At 35.1% G+C, this 12,293-nt stretch overlaps 1 protein-coding gene across 1 annotated transcript in view; it reads right to left on the bottom strand.

Moving 5' to 3' along the window:
• The window catches only part of LOC140154650 (uncharacterized), a 138,969-nt gene that overhangs the window by 88,755 nt on the left and 37,921 nt on the right, over positions 1–12,293 (bottom strand). The window contains 4 exon segments of the mRNA XM_072177217.1: positions 1,022–1,195; positions 5,889–6,104; positions 8,205–8,516; positions 11,379–11,613. Coding sequence (XP_072033318.1) covers positions 1,022–1,195; positions 5,889–6,104; positions 8,205–8,516; positions 11,379–11,613 — 937 coding nt within the window.

Here is a 12,293-nt window from a genome sequence, read left to right as displayed (position 1 = left end):
CTTTCTTTCCATAGCAACTGAATGTTAGAAGTCAGGTAGAGTAATGGAAACTATGATGCAATTTTATCAGTTTCGCCGTCGAGCAATGATTAAAGGAGGAAAGAGGAAAAGTGATCCCGCCCGGGAATTGAACCCAGGACCTCTGGTTTATTTTATCTTTTAACTTTGAAAGGCATTTATGTTTTATTGCTTACAAGTTAAATACACCACTGTGATGTAATGATGCCATTCATGTTTGATTAGCAAATAGCATAACAGTTATAACAAATACATTTTGAAGTTGAATATTCCAAAGTTAGATTTGACCATTAGAACAGCTCCTGTGCTGTTTAATTTTGTTTATCTTTATACCTCTAGTAAAACATCCTAATCTTATGTAACTATGGTATAATAGCCCCTTTGATGTAGGTCCATATTTATAAAGGCTTGGTTTGCAGAGCAAACAAGAAATAAAAAACAAGCATTTTGAGCCCAGGTTTTGAGCCAAAGAATTTGATTTTAAAGTTGAATAGAATGTACCATGAATTGATGAAAGTACAATGCATGGTGTACAAAGTTTAGATTTCACTAAGGGTGATAAAGCAGAGGTCCTGGGTTCAATTCCCGGGCGGGATCACTTTTCCTCTTTCCTCCTTTAATCATTGCTTGACGGTGAAACTGATAAAATTGCATCATAGTTTGCTTATTCCTGTCGAAAAAAGCTGCTGTTTTTCAGAGTAATGGAACTTGGCAGGTATGTAGACCAAGCAAGATGATTTATCTGTGAGTACTGTTTGCACATTTGAATGCTATTTGTAAGGGTTAAAGGTCAAAGGTCAATTATCTTTAATTTGGCATTTGTTATATTTTGGTCATTTTTCTTGACATTTCTGTAATTAAATAGACTTCAGAAAAATACTAATTTATCCCTAGGCTAGATATGAAAAACAAAACTTTTAAAAAATAGCAAAGATAAAATTCCTGGCTTCACCATAGGTCAATTGGTTCAAAAATCACCCCCTAGCACATTTTTCAAACTTACCACCAGCAATGGTAAAACCCGGAGTTGGGCCTGGTCTGATACTACCGGCTAATTCATCTGATTGCAAAGTGACATCAATCAGATACTCTACATTATTAACTCCTTGGCGAAGTGGGAAGTTTGTATTACTGGGTGTGGCAGCTTCACTGAGTGTGGTACTCTCCAGGTCAACACCTATTATGCAAAGACAGATATATTATATTTATTACATGATGTAGCAGAGGAAGGTGGTATTTTCACTTGTTATTATTAAAATTGTTTGATTCTCAAAATACAAGTGACTTGAAAGTACATAAGCTACCAAAAAATGGTAGCGCATTTATCGGACCACCAAATTGTTAAGTTTGAGGAGGAAAGTTAATTATAATATGTGACACGATCCGGCCCACAGAGGCCAAAGGCAGCAAATTTGAAATTGAGATAAAGGCAGAAATATGAGTAAAAAACAATAAAATACATAAGAAAATAGGCATCACGAAACTTTGTTACTTAAATAGAACCAAGTATGCTAGACAATTGGTGTTTTCAGTATATGATAGCCTAATGTTTGTTTAAAGGGGTATTTCGCGATCCACTGCATCATCCCCTCACTTTTCTCCCAAAAAAATTGAGATTTTTATACTACTGGAAACCTCTGGCTACACAATGTGTATGTACAAAAAATTTCTAGCAGATTAATTTGTTTAGCAAAAATATTATGAAATTTGAATTACATTCTGGTACACCAGAACGAAATTACAAGATATTGTTTATGGAGCAGTGTAATACACATAATTATAGGTTAATAACTGCGCATTCATTATTTGGAGGGCATTGTCATTGTGAAAAATCTAAACATTTTGCCTTTGGAACCGAGGGATATTCCGAGGTCCAAAGCAAAATGTTTAGATTTTTCACAATACCCGACATATAACTGATGCAAAGTTATTAACCGAATTCATAACCGTCACTTTTAACTCATCACTCAACCAAATCTCAAGATTTTATTCTCCAAAATTTGTTGAAATAAATAAAAAAATTTTATCAAAACTTATATTTCGCCCTTCAAAAAGTTGAACAGGCTAAAAGGGACTTACCAATTACAGCACTGCGCAATCACGCCATGTGCAAATATGGTAGTTGCGTGCACGTGTAGAGTTCCGGCGCAACAGATGCGCACTACGCGGAAGTCATTGTACCGCCTAAGCATACGCGGAGGTCATGGATGGATATCAATAACCTGCGCGCCGGTACACCACGGTGTGTGTAAATCATCTAACAACCAATTTGATTGGGACACAAATATGGCGTAATACGCGGAGGTTATGAATCATGCATAACTCACAAACGCAAAAATTGGAATCAACTGAAATTACTGTAAAAGTAGTAATTTTCACGCATGTAATTTTTCGCGCTTTGCCGATTTTCAACTACATTGCTTTTTTTCAATTTCAAGATTTTGACATTAAAAAGAACATATTCACTTGTTTTTATTTTCACGGTAGCTGTATTGCACACGAAAAGCGTAAAAATTAATGTGCCATGAAAATTTCCACTTTTACAGTATGGGAATTAATTTTTTGTGTGGATATCTACTGAAAAATGTCATAAAAAGATGATGCTTGGATCACAAAACATAATAATTATAGTAATTCAAATTTCAAAGATGCCTCCTTTGGCTTCCATATCATTGACCCTGCATGGGTCATGGACCAGATTGTGTCATATTATTCCTGAATAAAAATTATGTAAAAGAGTAATAGTGAACAAGGAATTTAAAGGGGTAACCCTATCAGTTTAGGATTTGGATCGTCTTCAAACTTACATACAATGACAAATATCGTGCATTTTATGCATGTGAGAAAACAGGATTTCAGCATAAATGTGAATAATTAGCATAATTAGCAAGCCAATACGTTGGTACCCATGAATTGCATTCTGGTCAGGCATTCTGAAACAACACCGCACTGTATGCTATACAGTCGAGCGCATGTCCTGATGGAAATAGAATGTTTCACCATGGCACTGACAACCAGATGAAAAAAATCAGGGGGATGATGCTGGCATGTTGATCAGGTTACGGACCTTTAAAAATGACAGCTTTGACTTCTTTTACTTAGCAGAATTATACATTTGTAGCTGTTCACCTAAACTACACTAGATTCTTATTGTGACCTATGTCTTGGTTTGCTTGCTGACAAATGAGTTTGGCTTCTTTAATCCAAAGTAAGTTAGAGATCTAGATTTCAGGAATCAAAGGGAAACACAATCGTCCACACCTAAATTTGAGATTACCTGCTAGCAGTAGTCTAGGAGCAAGGGGTTTTGGAAAATGGTTGAGTTCAACACCCATGTCAACCAATCTTTGATACCATGAAGTATTATATTGAAGGAAATATTTTACCTGATGACCCCATGTTGGCATTGGCTAAATAAGCTGTATTTTCGTTCCAAAGGGTACCATGATTCATGACATTTCTTGTCTGCTATTTTGGCACCCTAGCTTACTGAATAAATACCGCTCAATAAATGGTCTATTGTGTGTCTGATGCCTTATTTCTTGGATTACAAAAATCTAACATGGAAACAATATATATTATATTAAAACCTGCACATGCTTAAGGGATCTAAAATGAGCGTTTATTGCATTTCGACAGTATTTTTTGTGGGACATGAGAGCACCTCAGAACTATCAAATTGCATTCTGAATACGAAGCATGTCTTTCTAATATCAAATAATTTTCATTTTTGAAAATCACAATATAATACAAATTTTATGACAAATTATAAAAATTTGATATTTTTCAAATTTTGATATATAACAGTCCTCGAGTAAATTATATAAATCTAATGACATATTCTTAAAGTGTATGTAGCAGGGAGGAAAAGCCGACGGTCAATTGAAAATTTTGGCCTTTCATATTGAAGATATGGATTTTTTCCCAAAAAGACCTAATTTTTTGTGTGTTTTGGGAAAAAATCCATATCTTCAATACGAAGGTCAAAATTTTCAATTGATCGTCGGCTTTTCATCCCACCTACATACACTTTAAGTATAAATCATCAGATTTATAAAGTTTACTTCAAGTACTGTTAAATATCAAAAATATCAATTTTAATGATTTGCCATAAAATGTGTATTAAATTGCGAATTTCAAAAATCAAAATTATTTGATATCAGAAGGACATTCTTCGTATTCAGAATGCAATTCGATATATCTGATGTGCTCTAATGTCCCACAATAAATACTGTCCAAACGTTCATACCCCACCCCTTAATGCTTAATAAAATTACACATGATTTGCCCAAAACATCTTGGTATCAGTTACATTGTTACCTATTCATGCCATATATGTACATATTGTTAAATGTATGGAATATTAGAAAAATGCAAACAAAGACAACTTAACAGGATTCTCAATTTTAGAAAAGGGTACTTAGGATTAACAAGTAGTTCATAATTATAATTATGTGTCATACAAAACTTCTTTTTTTATGTATATATAATGTTCTTGATGTTTTTGTACAATAAGGAAGTATGTATCTTTATGTACAAATATCATAATGGTTTATTGCCAAGATCCTGTATGGAAAGCATTCATAGTTATTATCTGATGATAAGAAAACTAAATTGCTCTGAAATAGAACTGTTATGTTGGCCAGTCCAAAGGTATGGAATCATTTACCAAATGATGTCAAAGATACCAAACATAATTACATTGTAGCAGTGAATTTATGAGCTAAGTTCTAATTCAAATAGTCCAGAGGTACAAGAAAATTTCATGTAAATGATATTCTTCTTGCTTGTGTTGAATTAAAATTTGCACTAAAATATACCTGAATTAACATTTGTCTGACTTCAAGTAAGTGATCCTTACAAGTGTGTTTAAACAACATACCGTAAAACCCCGTCTACAAGCATATAGTGTGCTTCTGATGAAAGCTACATTAATCCAGTCGCCATTATAGAGTTTGAGCAAATAAATCGCGGATCCAAGCATATACAAACAAGTATTATTTTAAGACCGATCTATTGTACTGGTATATTAATGCTTGCTTGAATTAATTAAGCTTTTATAAAAACACTATATATGCTTGTAGACGGGTTTTACGGTAGATGCCCTAGTTCCAACTAAGCTCAAAACTCCGCTGTGTACAACCACTGCAATAAGAACACTGAACACTTCTTTAGTCCTGAAGAAGCAGTCATCCTTGATAGAGAGGAAAGGTGGTTTGAAAGCTGTCTGGGAATCAATTTGGGAGAGAGTGGATGAGCCTGCCAGCAACAAGAAAGGGGACTCCGCTTCCAGTTGTCACACGCATGGGACCCGGCGTTCACGAGACATTCCTCGCCGTCCTGACGTCACAACATCTGGCGTCATCAAAACATCATTTATCAGATGCCCAATGAAGTCTGTAGTTATCGGACGCAACATAGCAAAGTGAGTTGCAAATTACAGTATTAGGTTTAATTTACAAAATATTGTTTTGAACTAGTGGATGTCATTGCCTTTTGTGTAAATGTCAACTATTGGAAATAATGTATGCTTACTCTTACATGCAAAACAACAGAAGTTGTATTCCATTAGGCCTACAAAAATTGGTGTAACCCAACTGACCCTAAAATTAGACCCGACTAATTTGTTTTGGTTTTTTTTTGCAAAAAATAAATAAATAAACAAATAAAAAATTGAATTTAAAAAAAAGAAAGAAAAAAAAAAAGATCCAAGGCCTTTATCAAACACAATTTCCAGTTAAAAAAAAAATCCTGAACGACCTATCTTTTTTTTTTTTTTTATATTACGCCAATTATATTACGGCAATCAAACAATTTTTTTTAGGCCTTACTTTTTGCTTTTGTTTGTATAAACATATTGTAACACTCACCAACGCAATCCAATTCGTCACTGCACACAACATAATTAGTAGGATCATCTGGATTTTCAAGTACAAAGTCTTTGGTAGCATCAGGATTTTTCTTAAGCCATACACAGAGATAGTGTGGTCCTTCTTGGCAGTCTAAATTGGACAGGTCAAAGTCGACTCTCACATCTGTAAAATCTAGTGCCATATCTTGGGCAATGATATCCTGATCTTCCTGACCTGTTATGGTTTAAAGAACACACACAAATATATGCATAAAGTGACGGTACTGGCTGTAAAACTTAATTCACTTAAGATATTCGCTGTAGAAGTAGTGATGCAACAGGATTAATTACCATAGCGATGGGCCATAACTATTTTTGAATGTATTGCCCTACACAAGACGTTTGCTGTTACTCTGCATCATACCATATATTATCAAAGAATAAGCATAAAGACCTGGATCATAATTCTATAGAAATTTCACATGATGCTGAGTCCTTCCACTTGCACCAGTATGATTAGTCCCAGTGATTTTAGTCCCAGTGATTAGTGTCTTTGAAAAGAGTGGTATTGTATTCAATCAATGATTGCACACATATAAAACAAGCATGACATGTGATGAGTGCAGCTTGCTTAACCTATGGGGCATTACATTCCAAAATTGTTTTGAGCCATGGCTATGGTAATTAATCATGTTACATTACTACTTCTACAGCAAAAATTTTCACACAATTAATTTTGTGCGATTTACCCATTTTTAACTATTTCACTTATTCACGATTAAATATTTCACTGCCATTTACTTCAAATTATTCATTACTTGGGCGGACGGACCTTTCAAGTAGGGCCTTTCTTTTTTTTTTGTTTTGAAAATGACCCAAAAATAACTAAAATCTGTAAATAATTTGCAATTTGAGAAAATACAAAAAAAAAAAATTGTTCCTGAAATTTCCAAAATTTGGGTCGGCATTCATTTGTACAGAAAAATTTGTTTCCCCAATTTGTTCAAAATCTGGGTCGGTCGGGCCCATAGAACAGGGTTTTCTTTTTTGTCGCCTAAGGGGTCATACATGTATATTTTTCTGTTTCATGACCTTTTTCTCTGGCTATGCCGGCGCTTTTGCATGTGAATGACCATTTTGGATTAGTGTTTCTAGATAGAAATATACTGTTTACGTTTTTTCTTTTTAATATGAAAAAATTGGATTTCCCCAGAGTGGGTAAAATTGAATGGTTATCATTAGAAAACGGAAAACAACTGAATTTCACATTCAGTAGTTATAGGGTTACGGGAACATCATCTCAATGAACCTTTCAAAGTTGAGTTGTATGATAGCCTACAATTTCTAAATGTATTTTATGTTTCCTACATGTATTAAATAGGTTCAGACCCAGTGGCGTAGCCAGTGGGGGCCGGTTCCCCCACCCCGGTTATCAGTGCAGTTGGTTCATCTTATGCGGTCGGTAGACGACGGGGGTCAACAATAGACAATTTTGTGTGTAAATGTTGATGAAACAAATACTTCAAATCATGGATATGACTCTTCCATTTGGGCTGTTTACGTTAGCACATTGAAGGATATTGATATACGATATATATGTAAAACACCGTGAAAAATGTTTGGAAAATTTTGTCCTAACCCCCCACCTTTTAGACTTCCAAGGACCGCACTAGCCAACAAAAATTGGGGTCAACAATTCACAACTTCCGTCGGCAAATTTTTTTTTTCATTGGTACAAGTTGTGCCCCCCCTGGTTCCAAAAACCTGGCTACGCCACTGTTCAGACCTCCCAAGTATATCTAATCACTACAAATGTTATGGAAACATTTTTCTAGTACATACATGTACAAAAGTACAGTTCAAAATTGTAACACAAATGCAATAGTCATTATACCTCAACTTCAAGCAAGAAAATGAACATCAAACATAAACGTTTCATTAAAGCTCTGATCGGAGCTATGGAGCTGATATGTCTCATCACAGATACTCTCTTAAACTATGATTTGCTTTAATTGTGACACGATCTAGTCCATGGGGGCCAACGGCGGCAAATTTGAAACTGAGATAAAGGTAAAAATATGGAGTAAAAAACAATGAAATACATAAGAAAATAGATATCTAATAACTTCATAACTTTACAACCAAGTATATTAGACCTTTGGTGTTTTCAGTAAATGATAGCCTATTGTATGTGTAATGTAATAATTACAGTAACTCAATTTTCAAAAATGCCTCCTTGGCCCCCATGGACCAGATCGTGTCACAATTTATAACATCAATTATTACAGTAACAAACTTAAACTGAACAAAAGAAATCTTGAATAATGATAAATACCTGGAACAAGTATTCCATCTACAGAAGAAACATATGGATAGACCCAAGTATCTGGATTAACAGCCTCTACCAAGTTGTTATTCGGATCAGTTCTTCTTGTTAGAAAGGCTTCCAAAATCCACAAGTTATCTCCTTGAACTCCGCATTGACAAGCAAGGTCTCCATTTGGGCCACAATCGCTTGCATCATCTTCCACGAAATAAGCAGCAAAGTCAATACGATGAATGTCTGTGTATTCACCTAGATTTTGTCGGTCAAAATCAGGCGTAATGGGGGGATTGTGCATTGCAAGGTTCGGTTTCAGTGATACACCTGTCAAGAAGGAAATAAGCAAATAAATAAATCAAATGAAGTAATGAATGAATGAGAACTAACTATAACTATTTAAAGAAATGTTATAATATTTCCATAAAAAATAGATAAGTATTTCTTTTCCATAACATGTTAGCTTTTACTGTCAGATATGACCCCTTTTAATTTAACTGATGTAAAGCAAAGAAAACTGAAATTTTCGCAGATGTCGCCAATGCATGACATTCCTTTGGTTGTGCTACTGCACGGGCCTTTGATGTATGTGTACTATCCCGCACGCAGCGTACGTACTGTGATGTGAACATAGTGTACGTGTTCGACTAATATTTCCATCGAAATAGTAAAAAAATGATTCCTGCGTTTTATTCAAAATCACAAATTTTGACAAAACTACAGCAACTAAAGTCTTGATTTTTGCAGGGCATGTTAGTTTAATAAAGTATATTACAACCGTGTAAAAAACAGAATTTTGAAAAATACTGAGGGCGTCATCCTCAGCAAATGTTATTATATGACTTTGACTAACTAAATAACTACATAATTGAACACACAAACAGACAAATGAATGAATGAATAGGGCACGGTGGCTCAGTGGTTATGGCCTTGGACTCATAATCTGAGAGCTTGCTCGACGTGCGTGGGTTCAATTCCCGTCCCACCACCGTGTTGCGCCCTTGGGCAAGGCGCTTTGCCTCGCTTGGCTCACCCCACCCAGGTGCAATGGGAAGCTGTTAGGGGTAGTCACAGTTGTTGTACTGATGGACCCTGTGCCACTTGTAGGCTGCAAACATGGTTCCGACATATTCTAATGACGGCAGAATAAATGTAAAGCGCTTTGAGGCTGTTTACGGCATAAAGCGCTATATAAATGTCTACAATTTTTATTTATTTAATAGATAAACCAAAACACACAAGTGAAAAAATATTCACTTTGGTAAATAAATTTGCCCAAGATTCAGTGTGTGCACTTTTTTTTTTAATACTCCATATTAATCTAGTCCAACCGACTTCAAACACATCCTGATGCATGTTAGCATGACTACAGGAGTCACCACTAATGATATACGCGCTGATAGAGTGGCATTGATAATGAATAAAGAGCCAAATAAGAAAGATGAGATAGCCACAAAATATGACAACTCTGATGAATGTGTTTTCAATATTAATCCATTAACATTTGGGCAACCCAGGGTGTATTCTAGATGGGGTCCCAGAATCTTCATGTACAAAATTGATACCAGTTGACATATTCAGGTCCACACCTTCTATACACTTAGAATACGGACCAAGGCAAGTTTAATCTATATGTGGCTAAAGGTGATAAGGCATACATTAATCACTGGAATTATGAGTGAATTTAGTGGAAGCACCTGGATCTCACACCCTAAGAAGATCATCACTTTCGGTCACCGTGAGTGCAAGGTCTTCATCACTGTTTCTGAGATCCAGGGATAGTCTTGATGACAGATCATTTGCCAAATGAAAGTACAATTATAGGCATATATCATACAATTTTTATAGCAAAATTGAGGCAAGCCATCGTGTGAAGAAGGTTGATGGTAGGAATGAATGTGGCTGTTCTCGGATTGTGTCCTGTACGCTATTCTTAGTTTGTCAAGCTGCCATTCACGATAGAGGGGTCAGTTAATTAAACTAACCATATTGTGGTTCAGGCATGGCCTTCAGTTAGTGAAACCTATATTAGAATTTTAAGTCCCACCTTCATAATACCAGGTTTGCTGGTGATCAATGCTGGTGAGCCTTCACTGGAGAGTGGCTCAAGGAGCTATCGGAAGACTTCCATTTTGTTGACATAGAAGGTTTCAAGAATAATTGCGACGGGTACATGAAGGTATGTATTGACCATGCTCAAGGGAGAGATAGAAAGAAATTGGCTATTACTCTTTCAAGTACCTTGTTCTACGAACTTATTGACCGCGCCTCGTAGATTATTATTTTAATACAAAAAGAAAAGGATAGTAGTGGATAGCTTTTTTACAAAATGTTTAAGAGACAATCTTCAAAACAAATTATAATACAGCATATTCTCTTTTAAACGCCCATCCTAATAAACGTCCCTCCAGTCTTTTTGAAAAATTCAATTAAAATAAATGCCTGCCTAACCCCCCTGAAATAAACAACTTCCATGCTATCTTGGGAAAATAAGCTTACACATGATCAGTAATGACATTGGTATAGAATAAAATTACATTGTAAACCTGGAAGTGAACTGAAGTCTTGCCCCCCAGTGAGTGATCAGTGGTGATGGTGTGCCATGTGATATTGGGTTACATAGAACAAAGTGAGTGATCAGTTAGCTTTATACCATATACCTTTCAAATACGATGCTTTTAGCTTGAAATAACTTTGACGCTTGAATGAAAGGAGGTCGTAACTTTTGTTATTTATTATTTTGTAACGTTTTGTTATTACTATGCACTTACAAACTTCTTGAATTATTTTATACAAGTGGATATTCATACATAGTGGTAGATAAAATGAATTAAAGTTTTAACTTCAACACTACAATATTTTTCGCTGAAGACGCTAGTTGGACTAGTGAAAACGTTCCAGGTGAGCAAAAAATAGTGTAGTGTTGAAGTTAAAACTTTAATTCATTCCTGAATTATTTTGTCTTCAGACCTGTTTTAAACCTGGGTTTTAAAATAGTAAATTTTGTGGTTCTATTGATTTGCATTGATGTGTTCCTGTTCCATTGCCATTTTGTTCTTGGTAAGTTTCATTATTTTTATGATTATAGAAACAGTACTCTTTAAAATGAATCAAAACCATAACCTTATGACTTATATTGAAGAAAAAAAGAAGGAAAAAAACACCCTTCATTTTCCCCTAGCTTCTTACCTTGACATTCAACCTCAACGACACCCCACTGGGAGCTTGGTGGATCCGTAGCAAAGCCACCTTCAGAAACTTTGTCTGTGTAGGTTCCGTCAATAATAACAGAAGAAATTCCTGGTCGCATAAATTCGTAAGTGAAATCTTCATTATCTACAACAGTATCCTTTCTAAACAGTCTTACACAAATGTATTTGATTTGTTGACATCCACATCCAGTGAGGTCAAAGTCTGCTCTCAACTGTGTAAAATAAAGCAAGCAACTTTTAGTTAGTGTCTATATTGTGCATATTATAATGTACATGTAGTCATGTACTTGACTTGTTGACATCCACATTGGGGTGAATCCCAGGTAAAAAATCCTGTTGATCCCAGTTGAACAGGTTTCAATGGCCGGAAAATGATGTGGAACACAATTGTCAAGGCCCCCAAATGCACACCTTGTAGGATTGCTGTATCCTACAAGGTGTGAACTGAAGATGTGAAGTTGTAAACAAATTATGTACTATATTGAAATTGCATGTCACTATAATAAAAAAGAAATATCAGAAGAAAAGCTTGTCTAGATATTTAAAAATAGCTCTGATGAGTGCCTGCTCTTACCAGCAAGTACCCAGCAAACACAAAACGTTTTACAGAAAACATTTAAATGTCAGGGCTATATATAATATAGGGTATAAAAATGTTTTTAATAACATTCAAAAAACATTTTTGAAAGCTGATGCAAAACATTCTAAACAGAATGTTATTTAAGTGTTGACAAAATATTTTGCAAACATGTTTGCCCAAAATATTTCATTTTACAATAACGTTTAAAAACGTTTTCATGACCTTTGTATTTAAATGTTATCAAAACGTTTTTACAACTTAAGAACATTTTTGTGTATGTTGGGTTTTACAACTTGCCTAAAGAGTCATTTA

This window comes from Amphiura filiformis, chromosome 6 (genome assembly GCF_039555335.1).
Source record: "Amphiura filiformis chromosome 6, Afil_fr2py, whole genome shotgun sequence".
NCBI classification, from domain to species: domain Eukaryota; kingdom Metazoa; phylum Echinodermata; class Ophiuroidea; order Amphilepidida; family Amphiuridae; genus Amphiura; species Amphiura filiformis.
This window is presented reverse-complemented; position numbering and strand designations above follow the sequence as displayed.